The sequence below is a fragment of the Giraffa tippelskirchi genome, chromosome 10, assembly GCF_054371585.1.
Source record: "Giraffa tippelskirchi isolate mGirTip1 chromosome 10, T2T-mGirTip1v1.2.pri, whole genome shotgun sequence".
NCBI lineage: Eukaryota > Metazoa > Chordata > Mammalia > Artiodactyla > Giraffidae > Giraffa > Giraffa tippelskirchi.
Window position 1 is genome coordinate 117,230,631 of NC_137284.1, and position 24,271 is coordinate 117,254,901.

Genomic DNA, 24,271 nt, shown 5'->3' on the forward strand with positions numbered 1-24,271 from the left:
CTGTAAACTTCTTGGCTTTCAGTTTATCTGGGAAGCCACCAGATGGAATCTCTTTTTATTCTTTTTTTTTTGCCTTTTCTTACTGTCCCCTTCCTTTTTTTTTTTTTAACTTTTAAAAAATTTATTATTTTGGTTGCATTCACAACAAAATTCAAGCAGTAAATTGTCAAAAGAACATACATTTTTCTTGCAAGAAATATGTGAGAATTTGGGAAGTAGATCATCATTTCAAAACTAAACATATATTGTCATAAACTGTGAAGAGATGGAAAAGGAGCTATTTATTGAACATCTATCATCTCAAAGGCTTTTACATCCATTTTTTATTGTTTCCAGGATAAAGAGTACATTTCTTACATTGCTTTATGCTAGTGGTTCTGAACCCTTGGCCACCCTCAGAATCTCAGGGTAGCTCTTTAAAAAATACTGATGCCCAAGATCCATTCTAGACTAAAAGAATTAGAATCTCTGAGTTTGGGGCCCAGGCGTTGGTATTTAAAAAAGTATATTTCTGAGAAGATGTGCTCCATATATATAATAGAATATTACTCATCCATAAAAAGGAAGAAAATTGGGTTATTTGTAGTGACGTGGATAGACCTAGCGTCTGTCATACAGAGTGAAGTAAGTCAGAAAGAGAAAAACAAATATCATATATTAATGAATATATATGGAATCTAGGAAAATGATATGGATGAACCTATTTGCAGAGAAGAAACAGAGATGCAGACAGAGGCTTGTGGATGCAGAGGGAAAGAGGAGGGTGAGACAAATTGGGAGAGTAGCATTGACGTATATACAATGCTATGTTCAAAACAGGTAGCTAGTGTAAAGCTGCTGTGTTAACACAGAGAGCTCAGCTTTTTGCTCTATGAGGACCTAGACGGGTGGGATGGAGAGAATGGGAAGGAGGTTGAGAGATCAGGAGGAAGGGGATATATGCGTACATGTGGCTAATTCACTTCATTGTACAGGAGAAACTAGCACAACATTGTAAGGCAATTATACTCCAAAAATAGTAAATAAATACATAATAAAAATAAATAAAGAGCTTTCTGAGTAAGCCTAATATGCAATCTTAGGCCTGCATGTGTAGCCTAATATGCAGGTTTCCCTGGTGGCTCAGACGGTAAAGCGTCTGCCTGCAATGTGGGAGACCTGGGTTTGATCCCTGGGTTGGGAAGATCCCCCGGAGAAAGAAATGGTGACCCACTCCAATAGTCTTGCCTGGAAAATTCCATGGATGGAGGAGCCTGGAAGGCTACAGTCCATGGGATCACAAAGAGTTGGACAGGACTGAGTAACTTCACTGGTTCACTGGTTCAATATGCAATCAGGATTGACAATCACTGGTTTGGAAATTCTTGCCATTGGGGTTCTAGCCTGTTCTCCTGCAATAGATGCCTCCCATTCTCTGTCTCAGGAATATAGTGTTTCCTTCAATCCCTGAATGTGCTGAGTTATTTTCTGTTTTTGTGTCTTTGTAGGTCCTTTATTAGGAGTGCTTTCCCCTGGATTCTTGGTCCGAGGAGTACCTCCTCAACTCTCTATAATCCTACGGTCAGAAGTCTGCCGTTGTGTGTTTTACGTATATCCGTTATTGGACTTGAAGAGATCTCTAGTCTTTCCCGTCCTGTTGTTTTCCTCTATTTCTTTGCGTTGATCACTGAGGAAGGTTTTCTTGTCTGTCCTTGCTATTCTTTGGAATTCTTCATTCAAATGGGTATATCTTTCCTTTTCTTCTTTGCCTTTCACTTCTCTTCTTTTCACAGCTATTTGTAAGGCCTCCTCAGACAACTGTTTTGCCCTTTTGCATTTTTTTTTTCTTAGGGACGGTCTTGATCACTGCCTCCTATACAATGTCATGAACCTCTGTCCATAGTTCTTCAGGCACTCTGTCTATCAGATCTAATTCCTTGAATCTATTTGTCACTTCCACTGTATAATTGTAAGGGATTTGATTTAGGTCATACCTGAATGGTCTAGTGGTTTTCCCTACTTTCTTCAATTTAAGTCTGAATTTGACAATAAGGAGTTCATGATCTGAGCCACAGTCAGTTCCTGGTCTTCTTTTTGCTGACTGTATAGAGCTTCTCCATCTTTGGCTGCAAAGAATATAATCAACCTGATTTTGGTATTGACCATCTGGTGATGTCCATGTGTAGAGTCTTCTCTTCTGTTGGCTTATATGCAGAGTACATCATGCAAAATGCCGGGTTGGATGAAGCACAGGCTGGAGTCAAGATTGCTGGGAGAAATATCAATAACATCAGATACACAGATGACACCACCCTTATGACAGAAAGTGAAGAAGAACTAAAGAGCCTCTTGATGAAAGTCAAAGAGGAGAGTTAAAAGCTGCCTTAAAACTCAACATTCAAAAAATGAAGATCATGGCATCCGGTCCCATCACTTCATGTCCAATAGATGGGGAAACAATGGAAACAGTGACATTATTTTCTTGGGCTCCAAAATCACTGCAGATGGTGACTGCAACCATGAAATTAAAAAACGCTTGCTCCTTGGAAGAAAAGCTATGACCAACCTAGATAGCATGTTAAAAAGGAGAGACATTACTTTGTCAACAAAGGTCCATCTAGTCAGAACTATGGTTTTTCCAGTAGTCATGTGTGGATGTGAAAGTTGGACTATAAAGAAAGCTGAGCACCGAAGAACTGATACTTTTGAACTTTGGTGTGGAGAAAACTCTTGAGAGTTCCTTGGACTGCACGGAGATCCAACTAGTCAATCCTAAGGGAAATCAGTCCTGAATGTTCATTGGAAGGACTGATGCTGAAGCTGAAACTCCAATACTTTGGCCACCTGATGCGAAGAACTGACTCACTGGAAGAAAACCCTGATGCTGGGAAAGATTGAAGGCAGGAGAAGAAGGGGACAACAGAGGATGAGACAGTTGGATGGCATCACCAACTTGATGGACATGAATTTGAGCAAGCTCCGGGAGTTGATGATGGAAAGGGAAGCCTGGCATGCTGCAGTCCATGGGGCTGCAAAGAATTGGACATGACTGAGCAACTGAACTGAACTGAACTGATTATTGGACTTTGAAATATTTTGTAATACTTTGGTTAATGATTACTCATTTTGACTGTGAGTTTCCTGGGTGCCATGTCTGACTCTTCTTTATTTTCCCAAAGCCCTGTGTATTTCCTGAGTTATGGTCAGTGCTCCACAAAGGTTGAATAGATTGTAACTTATCCTTCAGTTTTCACAATAAAGCTATAGAAGTGTTTATTATTATTTTTGGTCTTTTAGAGGCAGAGACTTTCAGTTCAGAGACATTAAACGATTTGCCCTAGTTTGTTCCATTAATAAATGGAAGACCTGGAATTCAAAACCAGTCTACTTGGCTTTAAAGGCTGTGTTTTTTTGCTTTCCTTCATTTTGTTTTAACATGTTCTGTTGTTGAACACTATTTGGTTCTTACAATATTAAATGTAGAAGGTTGGATTTTAAGAGCACTGTGGTTAAAGATAGTACATAAAGTTAAGTGTCAAATATAATGTAGATTATGACAGCTATGGGTATGATTGAGTTGAACAGATGAAAACAGGGAGGTATTTAACATAGAGTCATAGATATACAATTATGGGTAGAAAGCATTAATGTTCTCACATATATTCTATTAATTTATGTACTAAGTAGATCTACTGAGTATAATGCTCTGTTAAAAATGCTGTTGTTATACAATTCTGCTGCAATAAGTTCCATATCTTAACTAAGTAGACAGGGAAAAGCTATATTATTGATGTGGTTACAGGAAATTCTAGAATGAGGGATCTTAATGTTAATAAGCTATAGCAGTCTCTTTGAGCTGTTTTGTCAGAAGTTCCCATAAGACAATGGAGTAACTACAGAGAGGTTATGGTAATTCTTCAGTTGCCTTGTCTGATGTAGAAAAACAGGGAAAATAGATAAAACTAATTAGTGGTATTTTTGTTTTTTATTGAATTCAAAGTATTGGATGCAAAAAAATTACACTTGTATTTAAAAAAAAAAAGTAGAAGCTATCAAATGTCAAAAAGAATTTAGGATGCAGAATAGCTGAAGACTCTGTTATATGCATTGAAGACTTCTTTTTAATTTTGTTAATTATTTACAGAAGTATCCTGTTGCACAATACCGTTTGGCAGTACTCTCACTCCACTAATATTTATTGATTCATTATTTAGGTTGGCTTAATTTAAAATCCAACTACCTGTCTTTCTCTTGTGTCAAAGTTCTGATTCTACTGTGAAAGTTTTAGTGCATCTTTGTTTTAAAAAGAAGGTTATAAATAACACAAGCTCAAAAAGTTAATTTATAGCTGCTCTTTGGAATCTGTAGGTTGGCCCTAGTTCATAGGCTCTGAGAGAACTGAAGAGAAAAAGACAGGCTGCCAAGAAGCAAAATACTTGAGGAGCATGGAGGTTATATTAACTTTACATTTAAATGTTAGCTCTTGCCCGTGAATAATAAACAGGCCTCAATCTGGGGATTGTATCAGGTTTTCTGGTCCTAAAATCCTATGATTCATTTTTGAAATTTGAAATTTAAATTATCCTTATGTAATTATATTGATTTATTAAGTTTTATTGCCATCTGGATAGTTATTTTATATTTTTCCATTTTTCTCCTTCAGTCTTTTTTCACAACTATGGTCAAAGTCAGCCTCACTGCTTAAAACACAAACATTTCACCATTACCTATGTAATTTTTTTCCCTTAAAAACTGGTTTCTATGTGTGTTGTAAACTATAATTCTTAATTTCTAGGTTGTGGTTTGTGTCAGATGTGGTAATGTTTTTGAGTTTTCTGATGGAGTCAAGAGTTCCAAAGATTGTTTGTCATGGTTTGATTGTCTTCTCATGTGCTCTAAAAGTGCTCTTTAGAACCCAGGAAAATCTGCAAGCACCTCCAAACTGCAGAATGAAAGCAAAAAGATGAAGCGTGGTGGGAAAGACCTGCCAGGAGGTGAAATGCTGCCCTACTAACAATATGATTTGGAAATGACACTGCCCACATGCCTCAGTTTCTTTATTTGTAAAATAAGGATGTACCTTAAATGAGCTCCAGGGGTTCTCTCAATATTATTCTACGGTAACCAAGCATTTAAGATTTTAAAATCACAAGTCATTTTTACATAGTAACTTGAAAAAGCGCATTTCTGCAAAATAATAATTTTCCAATGTCTCTAAGGTCATTGCTACCTTTGAATCTTCTAGTTAAAGTTAGTTAATATTAGAATTAGGGGAGCAATATATGTTAGGCACTCCCCCACCAAAATAAAGAAAACCTTGAGTAGATTAGTTCTCTCTTCTTAAATATCTTCTTTTCCTTTGAACTAAGAAGGTAAGGTTTACGATTAACTTCTGTGAGCCATCCTGGCTCACTTCTAAAGTGTTGAGTAATAAGCTGGATTGTTAATATTGCCTGAATTCAGTGTAATTCTACTTAATTTAGTATGTCTCCAAGCTAACCCGAAGAAGTAAATATGTTTCTTCTCTTTGGCCGACTGGTTAAGTCAGACATATGGGGATGGCAAGTACCCGAGTGGTAGGCGATTATCCAGAATGCCAGAAAAAAAAGGCTAATGTGTATTTCAGTGATCACCACTGCAAGTTTGGTTTGGCTGGGAAGTTCTATATTTGGAGTTTTGTTTATTTGTCTGTTTGTTTTTTGTTTTTGTTTTGGCTACGCAGCTTGGCATGTGGGGTCTTAGTTCCCTGACCAGGGGCTGAGCTTGCATGCCTTGCAGTCAGAGCGTGGATTCTTAGCCACTGTACCTTCAGGGAAGTCCCTGTGTTTGGAGTTTGATCCTTGTGCCTTCATGAGTGTCAGTGCCTTGTTCATGAGTGCCACTGTTGCAAGTGCCTTGGTTTTTAACCAAGCCATGGAGGAAAATGACATTGAATACTGATGCAATCAACTTGTTATTGGAGTTATTTTTCTAAATGTTCAGGGACATTGCTAGTGATGCTACATTAGTTTCCCATGGCTGCTGTAACATATTGTACTGAAAACTTAATGTTAAAACAAGTGAATTAATTTTCTTCCAGTTCTGGAGATCAGAAGCCTGCATTGAGTCTTAAAAGGCTAAAATGAAGGTGTTCTCAGGGCTATGCTCCTTCTGGTGGCTTCAGGGGAGAACTGGCTCTAGCTTTTTCCTTTTTCTATTTTCTAGAGCTGCCAACATTCCTTGGCATGTGGTCTTTTTCTCACCTCAGTTTAATCTCTACTTCCATTATGACAGGGCTTCCCTGGTAGCTCAGCTGGTAAAGAATCTGCCTACAGTGCAGGAGACCCCTGTTCAATTCCACGGTCAGGAAGATCCCCTGGAGAAGAGATAGCCTACCCACTCCAGTATTCTTGGGCTTCTCTGGTGGTTCAGATGGTAAAGAATCTGCCTGCAATGTGGGAGACCTGGGTTCGATCCCTGGGATGGGAAGATCCCCTGGAGGAGGGCATGGCAACCCACTCCAGTATTCTTGTCTAGAGAATCCCCATCACATTTCCTTCTCTGACTCTGACCTTTATAAGACTGTGGTGACTACACTGGGTCCACCTGGATAATCCAATGTACTCTCCCCATCTCAAGGTCCTTAACTTAATCATATCTTCCAAGTCCTTTTGCAATGTGAGGTAACATGTTCATAGGTTCCAGAGATTACAGTGTGGGCATCTTTGGGGGCTGTTATTCTATCTGTCATAGATCCCTTTTAATCATTCAGGTCATCACCCAGATGTTACCTCCTCAGAGAGGCCTACATACCACCTAGAATCCCATCTATCCTGGTTCCTGATTACCCTATTTTGTTAAATCTGAGAACAGTGTGTTTATATTCTAAATTTATTTTTCATTTTGTGTCATTTTATTTAATTGTCACTTTCTGTCTCCCTCCACTGTAGGATAAGCCCCACTAGAGGAGAAGCAAGGGCAGCCTTCTCCACCACTTTGTCCACCAAATCAAAAGCATTCCAGCACTTGGTAGACTCTCAGAAGATATTTGTTGAATGAACCAATTTGCATAAAGTCTAAGGAAGCCTGTTTTACACTAAAACACTATTAATATAATTCTGTTCCTTTTACTATCAATAATACAAACATTTTTCACTAAACAGCAGTTAACCATGCTGTCAGTAGATTTCTTTTTTGAATTCAAGTTACGGGTTTCTCCTTAGGACTTGAGTGAGGTCAATAAAATAAAAGTACCAGCTGTAAACTGAAGCTGCAGGAAAAAGAAAATATAAGAATTAGACAGAATTAATACAAATTGTAAGTGTTGAAATGTTAGTCACTCAGTCATGTCCAACTCTGTGCAACCCCATGGACTGTAGTCTGCCAAGCTCCTCCATCCATGGAATTCTCTAGGCAAGAATACTGGAGTGGGTTGTCATTTCCTCCTCCAGCGGATCTTCCTGACCCAGGTATTGAACCTGGGTCTCCTGCATTTGCAGTCAGATTCTTTACCAACTGAGCCACCAGGGAAGCCCCACCAGGAAAGTCTTGTAAGATGGGTAGAACCATTTCTGGGAAATGGCCTTGGTAAAGATCACCACCTCAGGGTCTGGTTTTTAAAAGCACAAGCGATGAAAGCTACATAAAAGGTTGGAATGCACAAAACTTGTGCAATTAAAGAGAAGAAGAGAGAACTGAGTGTGAATGGCATACGACTGGGTCCCTCAGGACTTGTTTGCTGTTATGTCTGAGGTGGGGATGATGATTATGGAGGATCTTGATATGCAGAGAGAAAAAGTTTGTGTTTGATGTAGTAGAAAATATAGGACTTACAGTTAGGATTATATTTTGGTAAGGAGTCAGTTTTTCTTTTTTTTTTAATTGGAGTATAATTGTTTTGCAGTGTTGTGTTAGTTTCTGCAATTCAACACTGTCAATCAGCCATATGTATATATGTATTTATTCAGGCTTCCCAGGTGACTCTAGTGGTAAAGAATCTGCCTGCCAAAGCAGGGGACGCATGAAACATGGGTTTGATCCCTGGGTCGGGAAGATCCCCTGGAGTAGGAAATGGCAACTCACTCCAGTATTCTTGCCTGGAAAACCCCATGGACAGAGGAGCCTGGTGGGCTGCAGTCCATGGGGTTGCAAAGAGTTGGACACAACTGAGAAACTGAGCACTCATACATATATCCCCTCCCTCCTGATCCTCCCTCCCATCTCACCCCGCATCCCACCTCACTAGATCATCACAGATCACTGGGCTGAGCTCCCTGTGTTATACGGCAGCTTCCTACTAGCTATCTATTTTCACATGATAGTGTCAGTTTTGGAAAGATCAGGGAGGATATGAGCTGTGGCGTACATGGAAATGAAGAGTAAGGTGTGGCTCCAAGAACCATCATAAAAGAGAAGTCAGAATTTGGTAATAACCAGGGTGTTAATTGGGAACAGTGAGTAGTTAGGGGGTTGACTGTTTAATGAGGCTGAGAAGTAACCAGAGAGTTCACCCTTGGGATTTCAGGAGGATCAGAATGGGTTGGCATTCTCCCACGCCCATTTATTTCAAAGACTTTAAAACCGAAGGGCTATCCTTTGATTCCAGAAAGCTTTATGATTATTGAGCTCTCTCCTTTCTCCTGATACTGTAGTTTGATGAGAGTGGAAACCCCAGGTATGATTGAGGTGCCCTTTGTGTCCCACAGAATCCTAGGATGACCCTTACTGAGAGGCTCTGGTTCTTGGGGAGCAGCACCACCATCTCCCCCACATGCTACATAAATACAATTGCTCAGATGGTTTACATCTCTAAAATAGTGTTTGCTTTTTTTACTGAAGGAATTATACATGCTTACTGCAGGAATTATACATGCTTATTGTAGAAATTTTGGATGCTATAGACAAATATAAACCAAAAAAATCAAATAATTTATAGTTCTACTGCTTAGGTATAGTTCTGTTATATGAGGAGTTGGAATAAGTAGTTTTGCTTACTCTTTTCAGTTAATGCATGTGGTTATTCAATATGCTAATATTATTGGTAACACTGTATGTTTTTTAGAATCCCTTGTGATTTTCTCTTGGAGTCCCTAAAATGGCATAGGAAGTAGTGATGGGTTTTCCCAGTAAAATTTTAATGGGTGATGTTTGCAGTAGACGGGTGAGGGTTCAGTTTTTCTCTTAGGAATTGCAGAAACCTTGATGAAATCCCATTTGGTAAATTAGAACTGAACTATTACTTTTAAAGTATGTATTTGAGATAGGATAAAAAGGGTTTTTTAGAATTTTAGATAGCTTCCTTATAATAGATCACATTCATCATACTAATCTAGTCTGGCATTAACTTATTTTCCCTATTTCTTTTTTAATATGCAAAGGTTAATTTTGAAGGAGTCAATCATTTAAACCAGAATGAAATGTAGTTCAGTCTTCTTGGAAATGAAATATTTAGTCACTTGAGATAAAGCAGAAAGGGAGAGTACTTGCCTTCTTTGGTTAAGTGGTACTTTAGATTAGTGAATGGCTTCAAAGAAGGTAAAGTTTTACTTTGTTTTTATTTCACTTCCATGTTGAATTGGTTTTCTAATTTATATTATAAAACTTTCAGACTATCATGAGATATACTTATCATCAGATCTCCATGGCTGCATAATAAATTCCTCTTATATTTTTGATATTGCAGTTAACTCACGTTGACCAGGCAAGCTTCCAGCTGGACGCCTTTGGAACATCTTTTATTCTTGATGTCCTGCTAAACCAGTAAGTCTTTCCTGAGCTGCGCTCACTGTTTTCAGATGCACATTGAATCTACTTTCTTATCCTTCTGTAAAGTTTTGTTTGCTTCCTACATTTTACTTCACCTGCCTGTAACAGTTTGTAGTTATTTAGTCACTAAGTCAAGTCCAACTCTTTGCGACCCCATGGACCATACATAGCCCACCAGGCTCCTCTGTCCATGAGATGTCTCAGGCAAGACTACTGGAGTGGATTGCCAGTTCATTCTCCAATAACAGTTAAATGCTACATTTAAAACTATGGTACCTATGGACTGTAAGTTATAAAGTCTGGTAAATAACAGAAAATGGATATCCACTTGAAATTGAACAAGTGTAACAGTTTCAAGAATGTAAAATTGAAGGAAATACTTTAATATTTTGCATTGTTTTGTTCTTTGATCATGTATATTAAAAAGTGTAACAAAATTGTATTTCTACAATACTAATTAAAATAGTTTATTTCTTATTTTTAAAATTCATGGCTTAGAACATATATGTTAGATATTTTATACTACACTATGTTTTTTAGGGCATGAATTTCAATTTCATAGGGTGTGAATTTCCAATTTCATAGGGCGTGAATAAGATTGTGTTAATATGATCTGTCTTATATTCCTGCTTGATGTAAATACCATAAAATTTATGGTTGTATGATGCATTTTGGGCTTCCCTGGTGGCTCAGTGGTAAAGAATCTGCCTGCCAATGCAGGAGATGCAGCTTTGATCCCTGGATTAGGAAGATTGACTACAAAAGGAAATGGCAACCCATTCCAGTATTCTTTCCTGGAAAATCCCATGGACAGAGAACCCTGGCAAGCTACAGTGCATGGAGTCACAAAAGAGTTGGACACGACTTAGTGGCTAAAATAACAATGACTCATTTCAGTTTTTCAGCAATTTTGGTGTCGTAAAGTTTTTTTTTAAAAACTCATTATGAAGGAATACATGCTCCTTGGAAAAATAATGAAAGAGCAGAAAAACCATCTCATATAATTTTACCATTGGAGACTGATTGCCCTGTTTTAAGTTACCGTCTGTGTGCTTACCTCCCTATCTGCTGCTGCTGCTGCTAAGTCGCTTCAGTCGAGTCCGACTCTGTGCGACCCCATGGACGACAGCTCACCAGGCTCCGCCGTCCCTAGGATTCTCCAGGCAAGAATACTGGAGTGGGTTGCCATTTTCTTCTCCAGTGCATGAAAGGGAAAAGTGAAAGTGAAGTCGCTCAGTCGTGTCTGACTCTTAGCGACCCCATGGACTGTAGCCTACCAGGCTCCTCCATCCATGGGATTTTCCAGGCAAGAGTACTGGAGTGGGGTGCCATTGCCTTCTCCGACCTTCCTATCTACCTTATGCCTATTCTTTCCTGCTTAATTTTAAAAATAATATTACTCACCATTTAATATAAACTTTGACTCATGAAACAGACATTTTTGCAGGTCAAAAATTTGATGAGCAGCATTGTTGTATGGTCTACTAGTTCTCTATATTTTAATTTTTAACTAATTTTTGTTGTTGGTCTTTTTCCTCCCACTAGAATTTAAGCTCCTTGAGGAGTGAGATTTATTTTCCTTCACTGATGTATCCTTAGCACAGGATAGGCACTAAATTATAGAATGGGAAGTCATATTGACATAGAAACCAAAGGCTGGAGTAGGCCAGGAGATAGAGGAGATGATTGATGAGAGTGGAGGATGTCAGTTGGGGAAGAATGAAGCAGCAAAAAAGAAAGATGTCAGGGATTCCTGGTGGTACTGTGGTTGAGACTCTGAGCTTCCACTTCAAGGGGAAATTCCCTGGTTGGGAACTAAGATCCCACATGCTGTGCAGTGTGACTAAAAATTAAAAAAAAAAAAAAACATAAAAAAGAGAAAGAGGGCAAGTGTTTGGGACTGGCTTCTAAAAGTGGAAATATATATCTGGGTATGATTTGGAAAGTCTGGGTATGGTTTGGAAAGACTCTTATTTTAATGACACTTTCCCATCCTTCCTTTAAATCATTGTTCCTGGGAATAGCTCCTGCCTTGTTTTCTGGTTTCTGACAGTGGTAATGCCTTGACTTTCAGTACCCCAATGAAGAAGGGATATTTATTCATCTTGCCCAAGTCACCTTACTTCCTCTGGAGACATCTGAGCCCTAAAGCTTTCTGTTCCTGAAGGAGAGACACATATGGCCATACTTATCAGAGCATGAAACTTAGAATAGTAAGGGTGCAGCAAAATTTCTTTTGAGATAGGGGCAAGAAACTCCATCCTTATTGCAGTACAAAGGATAAAATAATGGCATAAATGGCATAAATAGAGATTGTCTGGACTGAGAAGTATGCAAACTGTTGTGTTTTGTTTTGTGCCTGTGATCTATATTAAACATAGATGTCAAGTATCTACTTTCTTTATGTTGTATGATCTAGAATAATTTGATACAAAGGGTTTTTTCCTTATTTTTATGGAGAATGTTTTTATTTCATGGTTTCACTTTATATATTGTCTTGTGGTTATGCTGGTTAGGGAGCAGAAAGATGAAAAATTGATTATTTTGCTCTTTAAGCGTTTCCTTCTTTCTTTCTCTCTCTCCTTCCCTCCCTCCCTTCCTCCATTGCTTTCTTTATCCTTCTTTCCTTCCTTCCTTCCTTCTTTTTTCTCACTTCATAGGTGTCATAATATTTATTTGACATACTTTTTAATTTACTTTTTCTTCTTAAGTTTTTAAAATTGAGATAGAGCTGGTTTACAATATTATAGTAGTTCCAGATATGCAACATAGTGTTTCAAAATTTTCATCGATTATACTCCATTTGACATTATTATAAAATAATACCTATATTCCCTGTGCTGTACAATATATCCTTGTAGATAATTTATTTTGTACATAGTGATTTGTATCTCTTAATCCTCTATCCCTGTGTTACCCACCCCCTTCTTCCCTAGCCCCACTGGAAACCACTGGTTTATTCTAAATATCTGTAAATCTGTTTCTGTTTTGTCATATTGATTCATGTTTTTAAATTTTTTAGGTTCCACATATAAGTGATAACATGAAGTATTTGTCTTTGACTGACTGATTTCTTTAAGCATAAATACACTCTAGGTCCATCCATGTTGTTGAAAATGCAAAATTTCATCCTGCGTATATGGTGAATTGGTTACTTTTCCCAGTGTTGGAGAATTGGCCTCTTGTAGTGTTCTAGTAGCTCTGGTCATCACAGCTATGTGCTATAGGGGTTCTCCCTACGTGGGCTGTGTGGGTGCTTCTGATGTAGTGTGCTGACTACTGTGGGCATGCTGCTTGACATGACTGGCCCCCCTGCTCCGTTGGTTGCCCCTTGTGTGGAGGCTTCTGGCTACTGGCTGGTGGGGCCAGGTAATGACAAGGTTGGCTGTGGAACCTCAAAGGTTCCCAAGGGGTAATGCTGGCTCACTGGTGAGTGGAACTGGGTCCCGAAGTCTCTGACTGCAGGGTCCTGGGAGTCCCAAGACTGGTGGGTGGGGCTAGACCCTAGGACCACTGTCTGAGGGGCCTGAGATATCTCAAATCTTGAATTGCCCTGTTGGTGGGCAGGGTCTGGTCCTGGGGTCTCTGTCTACAGAATCCAAGGGTCCCAGAACTGGTGTTGGGTCACTGTTGGTTGAGGCCAATTCCTGATAGAGCTGCTGGGGGGTCGAGGATGTCCTGAAACTGTGTTTCCCTACTGGTGAATGGAGCCAAATGCGGGGTGGGGGGGTAGGGGCGGATGTTGAGGGGTTGGAGAGGAGGGGGCGTGGCAGGGAAGAAGATTCTGGGGCTGGTGTGGGCAGAGCAGAATCCCGGCGCCTCTGGCTCCAGGCCCCTTGGTGTTCCGGAACTAATGTTTGCACCCTGGTGTGTGGAGTCAAGTCCTGGGACCCCTAGTGGATGCACAAAGCCGTGTCCAGGACTTGCTATGGACTCAGTGGGTCTCCAGTACTTTTGCCTGGAAAATCCCATGGACGGAGGAGCCTGGTAGGCTTACAGTCCATGGGGTCGCTAAGAGTCAGACATGACTGAGCGACTTCACTTTCACTTTTCCCTTTCCTGCATTGGAGAAGGAAATGGCAACCCACTCCAGAATTCTTGCCTGGAGAATCCCAGGGACAGCGGAGCCTGGTGGGCTGCCGTCTATGGGGTCGCACAGAGTCGGACACGACTGAAGCGACTTAGCAGCAGCAGCAGCAGCAGTGGGTCTTGAGGCAGCTAGCCTCCTGGTGGGTGGGGCTGTGTCCCCTCCTGCTAGTTGCTTGGCCTGAGATGTTCTAGTACTAATGCCTACAGGCTGGTGGGCAGAGCTGGGTCTTGGAGCTAATAAGCTAGAGGGAGGATTCCAGAATAGTGCCCACCAAGCAGTGTCCACGTAACAGAACTTGCTCCCCAAAATGGCTGCCACCAGCGTCTCGATCCTCGGGGGAGTGAGTGCCAGTTGCCTCCTGTCTCTCTGGAACACTGCAAAATCATCAGGTAGGTCTGATGCAGGCTCCTTTCAAACTATTGTTTCTGCCTTGGGTCCCAGAGCACGTGAGATTTTGCGTATGACCTTTAAGAATGGAGTCTCTATTTTCCTCAGCCCTCTGGCTTCCCCCAGAAGTAATCCCTGCTGGCCGTTAAACCCAGACATTCTGTAGGTTCATCTTCCTGGCGCTGGACCCTTGGGCTGGGGAGCACAGTGTGGGGCTCTGATTCCGCACTCCTAGGGGACAGTCTCTGCAGTTATAGCTCTTTTCCCATTTGTGGTTTGCCCACCCACTGCTGTGGGTCTCAACTATATGGCAACTGTCACCTCTCCTACCTGCCTCCTTGTGGTTGCTCCTTTATATCTACAATTGTAGAGGGTTTTTTTCTGGTAGGTTCTGGTCTTTCACATCAGTGGTTTCTCTGTAAATAGCTGTCATTTTGGGATGCCCTTGAGAGCAGGTGAGCCCAGGGTCTTCCTACTCCACCATCTGGGGAACTCTTCAACTTAAACTGTTTGCTTTATGAAGCAATTCCAGGGCTGTGGAACAGGTAGTTTTTTTTTTTTTTGTCTTGTTTTAAACTGGAGGCAAATTAAGTCCTTGTGTAGCTGAATTCCAGTTGCAGAATGGATCCCCAAAATATATATTTTTAGATTGGAGGGAAGGAAAAGTGTCATTATATAATACTCCTTCTGAATGTTCAGGAAGCAAGTTTATCTGTAACCAAATTATATAATAGTTCAATCTTTGGGTCCTAACTCATACAGGCAGCAGATAAAGACTATGGGATGGTTAAAAACGAAAAGAACAGCTAGTTCCTGTGTTATCAAGACTATGAAGGGTGGGAAGCAGTTCTCAATGCCTTTAAGGGGTCATACAGTTGTGGAATTTCACTCTTTTGGACAGATATGTCAATAAAACCAAACATATGCCTGTCCTGACCTGATTTGGCCTGGTCAAGCAAGTCTTGAGGCCAACACTGGATTGTTCCAGAGGTCAGCAACTGGTGTTATACTTTACTTTGAACCATTCCTCAGAAAGAAAAGGCTAAATAAAGACATTTAACTCTATTATTGAAACAATTCAGGCCAAGTCTGTTCCTGTAACTCTCTCCTTTCTTCTTCAAGAAGTAGATGATTAAACTATGTAAAGGAATGCAAAAATACTGAAGAAAATTTTTTTAGAACTCCTTGATTTTTTCCTGCAATAGGTGGCCTGACAGAAGTAAACCACACATACACATTCATGTACACCCCACACTCCACACCATGTAAGAAGCAAATATTCCATGTGAACTGTGGTTGGTTGTTCTAGGATGTGAAACACATAACAGTAAAGAGAGAACCCATCTGTTTTTTTGGATTATTTTTTAAAAATTTATTTTATGTTGAATTATAGTTGATCAACAATGTCTCAGTTTCAGGTGGGTGTACTGGAAAGGGATTCAGTTATACACATATACATGTATCTATATTCTTTTTCAAATTCTTTTTCCATTTAGATTATTGCAGATTATTGGGTAGAGCTCTCTGTGCTATACAGTAGGTCTTTGTCAGTTATCTATTTTAAATATAGTAGTGTGTGTGCATTTGGAAGGGATTCTGCTGTCCAGCTATCAGATCTTAGGATGATTCAACTTGTAAATTTTGACTTTTTAAAATAGATTGTTTCCTCTTCATCTTCTTACATCAATAACAACAAAAAAATAGTTTCTCTCACTCTGTGATTCTTTTCTTAAATTAAAATTCTTTTTATTGAAGTATAGTTGACTTACAATTTTTAAAAAATTTATTTATTTATTTAAATTGTAGGCTAATTGCTTTACAATACTGTGGTGGTTTTGCCATACGTTGACATGAATCAGTCATGGGTGTACATGTGTCCCCCCGTCCTGAACCCCTCTCCCACCTCCCTCTTACATGAGCTTTTTTTCCTACTTCACCAGGGCACTGGGGGTAAGGAGGACACCAAAGACTCAGACGTAACCGTAGATGGCGGTAGATGGGTTGCCCATGCAGATAGGAGGTGATGGAGAGCCAGGGTTTGGGGATGAGGATGTGGTGGGAGGAGAAACAGGAGAAAGCTCAGACAAGGAACACCCAAATTCTATTCAGATGGGCATGTCCAGTCTTCTTTCACTTAGAGGAATCACATGCTTGTTTTCCACTGGGACTCTTGAATTTGCAATAAAACTGGGAATCACGATAAGTAAAAGACAGGGCATGAATTCAGTTGGAACTGAAGGTTAAGTTTGGAAGTCTCATTTACTTAACATGTCCTATTTTCAGTGTGGTAAATAAGATGTTTACAGTGTGGATAAAAATAAGTGAGGAGGATAAGATTATAATTAAATGATGATGTTATGTGATGATAAATAACAGAGATTTCTCACTGTTACTAATAAATCTGTAACTATCTTAACTAATTCATTATGGTAAATATTTATTTATATAAGCATTTAATACAAATTATTGTGTAGAACACAAATCTGTGTTGAATAGTTCTTATCAATAATGGTCCTTACCTTCATTTTGTACACACACGTAAGTGTATATAAATATATGTGCACATATGTGTATACACAAGATGCATGCACACATATGTACGTAAGATACGAATGCAGACACACATGTGTTCATAATTCACATGTATACATGTGTGTTCATTTTTAAACTTTTAGTAAATGTTAAGAGTTCTTCTTTCCTCAACTTTCTTCAATAGAAATGAGGGAATAAGTATCCTATTCTTAGGGAGCCTGTATTCTAGTCAGAAAAAGCAATGAACATGTTAACAAACAAAGTAATTTTGGAGAGTGACAGTACCATTAAATAGCAGGTGCCTGATATGGAGGTGAGGATGCTGTCTGAGCAGTCTTTCCATCCATATCACTGTGATTGTTGTTGTTGGTTTGTTTTTTTTTTTAATTTAAGCAGCAGTTGTTATCAGGCCATCTCTGAGAAGACGACATTTGACTGTAAGGACAGAGAGAGCAGTGCATGTCAAGACCTGGAGGCAGGAGTAAGCGTAGTGTGTTTGAGAGACAGGAAGAAGGCTTAGGAGACTGGAACAGGAGCCAAGAGGTTATTAAATGAGGTTGATGGTGTGTGTGTTAGTTGCTCAATCATGTCTGACTCTTTGTGACCCCAAGAACTGTAGCCTGCCAGGCTCCTCTGCCCATGGAATTCACCAGACAAGAATACTGGAGTAGGTAGCCATTCCCTTCTCCAGGGGATCTTCCCAACCCAGGGATCAAATCCAGATCTCCTGCGTTGCAGGTGGATTCTTTACCATATGGGCCACTAGGGAAAAGTTTGATGGTAGAAGGACCCAAATCATGTAGAAGAGTAGAAGGATCCTCTTAGGCCACAGGAAAGACTTTGGATAATAGTCTAAGTAGACATAACTAATATTTTCTACACCATAAGTTACATTATTCACTCATTTCCATACTGACTTATGATCCTTTATTCATCATATTTAGTTTTTATATATTTTACTGTCTTCTGAAGGCAATCTTTTCTAAAGATCTGTTCATTAGTTATTGGGCCTAGTACCACTATCGGAGAAGGCAATGGCAATTCACTCCAGTACTCTCGCCTGGAAAATCCCATGGACGGCAGAGCCTGGTAGGCTGCAGTCCATGGGGTCGCTAAGAGTCAGACACGACTAAGTGACTTCACTTTCACTTTTCACTTTCATGCATTGGAGAAGGGAATGGCAACACACTCCAGTGTTCTTGCCTGGAGAATCCCAGGGACGGGGGAGCTTGGTGGGCTGCCGTCTATGGGGTCGCACAAAGTCGGACACGACTGAAGTGCCTTAGCAGCAGTACCACTATAGTATTTATCATAGCTTTTTAAAGTGTTTTAATATCTAGCACGGAAACCTCTCTTGTTAGTTTCATTTTGAAAAATTTCTTAAGATATTTTTGCCTGTTCTTTGTTGGAAATTTAGGGTAATTTTGTCACTCGCTTTTTGGAGTTTTAATTGGACTGCCACTAAACCTATAATTTAATTTGAGAAAAATGCACCTTTTATGGTACTAAGAGTTTCCATCCATATCATTGTGATTGTTGTTGTTGTTTTTTAAATTTAAGCGTCTTTTTTTCTGTCTCACAGTAAAATTTAGTACTCTGGTTTTTGTGGGTCTTACACATTTCAAGTAGAACATATTCGTGGGAATTATGTTTTTTGTTGCTACTGTGGAGATTTTTCCATCATATTTTATAATTAATAACTGGTATCATTCTTAATATTGCTAATGGCTGTTCATGTTTCTTTGAGTTTTCTAGTTTGATAGTAACATGACTGGAAAATCATGAGAGCTTTAGTTTTCTTTTGAAGATGATAGTTATTACTGTTACACACTCTAGTGCTTTTTCTAGAAGTTCCTGAACTCTATTATTTGATGATAATAACATTTTTCTCTTGGTTCTTTTGATGATAGGAGTATCTCTAGAATTTGTTGTTAAGCAGGATGTTGATTCTTGATTTTTGAGAGCTAGTCTTTATCATGGCATGCAGTCTGATCACTTCATGGCAAACAGATGGGGGAAACAATGGAAACAGTGGCAGACTTTATTTTTTTGCACTCCAAAATCACTGCAAATGATGACTGCAGCCATGACATTAAAAGACACTTGCTCCTTGGAAGAAAAGCTATGACAAACCTAGACAGTATATTGAAAAGCAGAGACATTATTTTACCAACAAAGGTCTCTCTAGTCCAGGCTATGGTTTTTCCAGTAGTCATGTATGGATGTGAGAGTTGGACAATAAAGAAAGCCAAGTGCCAAAGAATTGATGCTTTTGAACTCTGGTGTTGGAGAAGACTGTTGAGAGTCCCTTGGACTTCAAGGAGACCAAACCAGTCAGTCCTAAAGGAGACCAGTCCTGAATATTCATTGGAAGGACTGATGCTGAAGCCAAAGTTCCAATACTTTGGCCACCTGATGTGAAGAGCTGACTCATTTGAAAAGACCCCAATGCTGGGAAAGATTGAAGGCAGGATTTGAAGGGGACGACATAGGATGAGATGGTTGGATGACATCACTGACTCAATGGACATGAGTTTGAGCAAGCTTTGGGAGATGGTGAAGGACAGGGAAGCCCGGCATACTGCAGTCCATGGGATGGCAAAGAGTTGGATAGGATTGAGTGACTGAACAGCAAAGCCTTTATCATGTTAAACCAGTATCCCCTATCTTGTTTAAGTTTTTTCCTTTTTTTTTAAAGTAATGAGTATTGGATTTTCTTGAATACCTTTTTATTCAATGCAATGAACATACAGATTTTCTTAACTGACGTTTTGTGTTTTATTATGTTAATGTTTCCTGTTATGAGAAATTATTCTTGACTGTAGAGGATAAACTCTACATTGTTATGTTGGATAATTCATTGTTTCTGTCCTCTCTACTGGTGACTATAAAAGGGAACCACACTTCCTGTTTTTATTTAAATTACTATGGCACAAATCCCTGCTGGTTTTCCTGCTGTAAATTGCCTCCATCTCCAAGTGTTTCTTTCCCTCAACCGTTTGTGAGATTTGTTCTCTACTCTTTTATCTTGCCACTCTATTCTTGCCTCAGATAGAACCTCATGACAGCTGCTCTGCTGGGCACAGCTGTCCTCCACAAGTGATGGCTGCTAACATCTGCCAGGAGTGGTCCCTGTAAGAACCCAGAGGCCCAAACCCATCCACAGTCCTTCTTGTGAAGGTCAGTGCTACCACCAGCTGCACACAGACATATCCTCTGGTTAGAGTCAGGCGAGCAAAGAGGAAGTTCTGTCTGTTTCCTGTCCAAGGTGCACCTTACATTCTATTTCCAGGTAAAAAGCAGTAGGGACATCCACTGTCAGAAGGTGAAATTGAACCCCTGCTTTCAGAGTTACTTTCTGACTTGACTCCCATGACTTGACTCCCATGACTTGACAATACCTTTCAAAGGATGGCTTATTCAACTTTAAACAATAGCCCATGTGACATACAGTCTGGAACACCAAATACATCTTTGTCACAGTCGTTCTTCCTGCATGAGGTGTAGAAGAGATCAGGATTGCACAGCCTTCCTGCTTTAACTCTGGCTCCTAATTTCCTCCGATATTGTGCTTAGGCAAGGACAGATAGTTTTCAGGGCTGGGGCAGGTTGACAAGCAACAGATGTGTAGTGGCTTAACTCTGCAATTAACACCTTGAGGTGAGTGTAATTGGTTTTCTTTACTGGTTCAAGCTTTCCCCAGAGTTCCGAGAGCTCCGAGTATAGTTTAGGGGAACTTGCCCCTCCGAAAAGGGAAGGTTGCCCACTTACAAATTCTGGTTTCCATTTTAGAATGCTGCAACTGATTTTAAGGCAATTTCTAGCTTAAAATGATAAAATCCAGTTTCTTTTGGTACTCCATTACTAACTAATAAAATAGTTTTGCTGTTACATTGTTTAGAATTTTTGCATCAACTGTCATGAAACTGGCATTAGTATTTTTTTTTTGTATCAGAGATAAAAGCTATAAAAATGATATTTTCACTTATAAAGTATTCCCTGAAACATTATCTTCTGTAGTATAGGAATCATACATATATATTTTAATGTTTTAAAGTCCTTATCTTTACCCTGACTGGTCTGTAATACTTTTAATAAATAAGACATTGATAAACTATTCTTTGATGGATTGATGTATTCATCTACTTATTTTTAAGCCAACTTTGGGAAATTGCCTTTTCCCAAAATGTAATTTTTATTTTAAAATAGTGCATTTTTCCCGCCTTGGCTGCACCACACAGCTTGTGGAATCTTAGTTCCCACAGCAAGGATTGAATCTGGGCCCCTTTTAGTGGAAGGATAGACTGCAAACCATTGGAAGGCAGGGAATCTCCTAAGTGTGCTTTTTAGAAAATAATTTCTAAAATTTCGTCTGTACCTATTATATAATTTCTTTCTCAATGCTACTTTTATTTGTGCTTATCAAATATAACTTGATATATACAGACTTTTAGAAACTAAACATTAAGTTTAGAAACATATTTATTGCATAAAATTAAAGACTTTTCATAAAGTTTTTTACTGAGGTATTTTTGTTTGTCATAAAATTCAGCCATTTCAAGTTATACCTTTTAATGATTTTTTAAAGTAACTTTACTGAGTGGTGCAACCATCACCAAACGCAATGTCAGTTGTAAAACACTTTCCATCTCTCCCAAAATACCCCCTATTTCCATTTAATCTTAATTCGCATTCCTATCTCCAGCTCTAGATAATGACTAATTTACTTTTTATCTTTGTAAATTTGCCTTTTTTGAACATTTCATATAAACGTGTGGTCTTGATCTGGTTTCATTTATTTGGCATGTTTGAAGTTTATCTGTGATGAACTTCATTCCTTTTTATTGTGGAGTGTTACTTCATTGTATAGATATACCACATTGTATCTATCCACTGTTGTTTCCAGTTAGGGACTATTATGAATAATGCTGCTGTGAACATTCACAGGCAGGTCTTTGTGGGTATACGTTTTCAATTCCCTTCAGTTGAGTTCAGTCACTCAGTCATGTCTGACTCTTCGCTGCCCCATGGACTGCAGCACACCAGGCCTCCCAGTCCATTACTAACACCCAGAACTTATTCAATCTCATGTCCATTGAGTCACTGATGTCATCCAACCATCTCATCCTCTGTTGTCCCCTTCTCCTCCTGCCTTCAATCTTTCCCAGCATCAGGGTCTTTTCAAATGAGTCAGTTCTTAACATCAGGTGGCCAAATATTGGAGTTTCAGCTTCAGCATCAGTCCTTCCAATGAATATTCAGGACTGATTTCCTTTAGGATGGACTGGTTGGATCTGCTTGCTGTCCAAGGGACTCTCAAGAGTCTTCTCCAACACCACAGTTCAATACCATCAATTCTTCGGTGCTCAGCTTTCTTTATAGTCCAACTCTCACATCCATACATGACTACTGGAAAAACCATAGCTTTGACTAGACGGATCTTGTTGGCAAAGTAATGTCTCTGCTTTTTAATATGCTGTCTAGGTTGGTCATAACTTTTCTTCCAAGGAGGAAGTGTCTTTTAATTTCATGGCTGCAGTCATCATCTGCAGTGATTTTGGAGTGTAGAAAAATAAAGTCTGTCACTGTTTCCACTGTTTCCCCATCTATTTGCCATGAAGTGAAGGGACCGGATGCCATGATCTTAGTTTTCTGAACGTTGAGTTTAAGCCAACTTTTTCACTCTCCTCTTTCACTTTCATCAAGAGGCTCTTTAGTTCTTCTTCACTTTCTGCCATAAGGGTGGTGTCATCTGCATATCTGAGGTTATTGACATTTCTCCTGGCAATCTTGATTCCAGCTTGTGCTTCATCCAGCCCAGTGTTTCTCATGATGTACTCTGCATACAAGTTAAATAAGCAGGGTGACAATATACAGCCTTGATGTATTCCTTTTCCTATTTGGAACCAGTCTGTTCCATGCCCAATTCTAACTGTTGCTTCCTGACCTGCATACAGATTTCTCAAGAGGCAGGTCAGGTGGTCTGGTATTCCCATCTCTTAAAGAATTTTCCATAGTTTGTTGTGATCCACACAGTCAAAGGCTTTGGTGTAGTCAAAAAAGCAGAAGTAGATGTTTTTTGGAACTCTCTTGTTTTTTCAATGATCCAGTGGATGTTGGCATTTGATTTCTGCTTCCTCTGCCTTTTCTAAATCCAGCTTGAACATCTGGAAGTTCACATTTCACATACTGTTGAAGCCTGGCTTGGAGAATTTTGAGCATTACTTTACTAGTGTGTGAGATGAGTGCAATTGTGCGGTAGTTTGACCATTCTTTAGCATTCCCTTTCTTTGGGATTGGAATGAAAACTGACCTTTTCCAGTCCTATGGCCACTGCTGAGTTTTCCAGATTCGCTGGCATATTGAGTGCACTACTTTCACAGCATCATCTTTGAGAATTTGAAATAGCTCAACTGGAATTCCATCACCTCCACTAGCTTTGTTTGCAGTGATGCTTCCTAAGGCCCACTTGATTTCGCATTCCAGGATGACTGACTGTAGGTGAGTGATCATACCATCATGATTATCTGGGTCATGAAGATCTTTTTTGTATAGTTCTTCTGTGTATTCTTGCCACCTCTTCTTAAGATCTTCTGCTTCTGTTAGGTCCATACCATTTCTGTCCTTTATTGAGCCCATCTTTGCATGAAATGTCCCCTTGGTATCTCTAATTTTCTTGAAGAGATCTCTAGTCTTTCCCATTCTGTTGTTTTCCTCTGTTTCTTTGCATTGATCACTGAGGAAAGCTTTGTTATCTCTTGTTGCTCTTCTTTGGAACTCTGCATTCAAATGGATATATCTTTCCTTTTCTCCTTTGTCTTTCACTTCTCTTCTTTTCACAGCTATTTGTAAGGCCTCCTCAGACAACCATTTTACCTTTTTGCATTTCTTTTTCTTGGGGATGTTCTTGATCCCTGCCTCCTATACAATGTCAGGAACCTCTGTCTATAGTTCTTCAGGCACTGTGTCTGTCAGATCTAATCCCTTGAATCTATTTGTCACTTCCACTGTACAATTGTAAGGGATTTGATTTAGATCATACCTGAATGGTCTAGTGGTTTTCCATACTTTCTTCAATTTAAGTCTGAATTGGGCGATAAGGAGTTCATGGTCTGAGCCACAGTCTGCTCCCAGGCTTGTTTTTGCTGACTGTATAGAGCTTCTCCATCTTTGGCTGCAAAGAGTATAATCAATCTGATTTCATTATTGACCTTCTGGTGATGTCCATGTGTAGAGTCTTCTCTTACGTTGTTGGAAGAGGGTGTTTGCTAAGACCAGTGCATTCTCTTGGCAAAACTCTGTTAACCTTTTTCCTGCTTCATTCTGTACTCCAGGCCAAATTTGCCTGTAACTCCAGGTATTCTTAACTTCTTACTCTTGTATTCCAGTCCCGTATAATGAAAAGGACATCTTTTTTGGGTGTTAGTTCTAGAAGGTCTTGTAGGTCTTCATAGAACCAGTCAACTTCAGCTTCTTTGGCATTACTGGTTGGGGCATAGACTTGGATTGATGTGATATTGAATGTTTTGGCTTGGAAAC

General features: G+C 39.5%; 1 protein-coding gene across 24 annotated transcripts in view; it reads left to right on the forward strand.

The window, feature by feature from the left end:
* ADAM22 (ADAM metallopeptidase domain 22) overlaps positions 1 to 24,271 on the forward strand; it is a 266,992-nt gene that overhangs the window by 44,201 nt on the left and 198,520 nt on the right. For 23 of the 24 annotated variants that reach the window (XR_014066643.1, XR_014066641.1, XR_014066644.1 and 20 more), the window contains exon 1: positions 14,111 to 14,202. Coding sequence is in view for 1 of the 24 variants with exons in the window: in XM_081533901.1 (XP_081390027.1) it covers positions 9,641 to 9,717 (77 nt within the window). In the remaining 23 variants the exon portion in view is untranslated. Of the gene's footprint in view, positions 1 to 9,640; positions 9,718 to 14,110; positions 14,203 to 24,271 lie in introns of those variants that run through there. The other variant, XM_081533901.1, reaches the window with a different exon arrangement.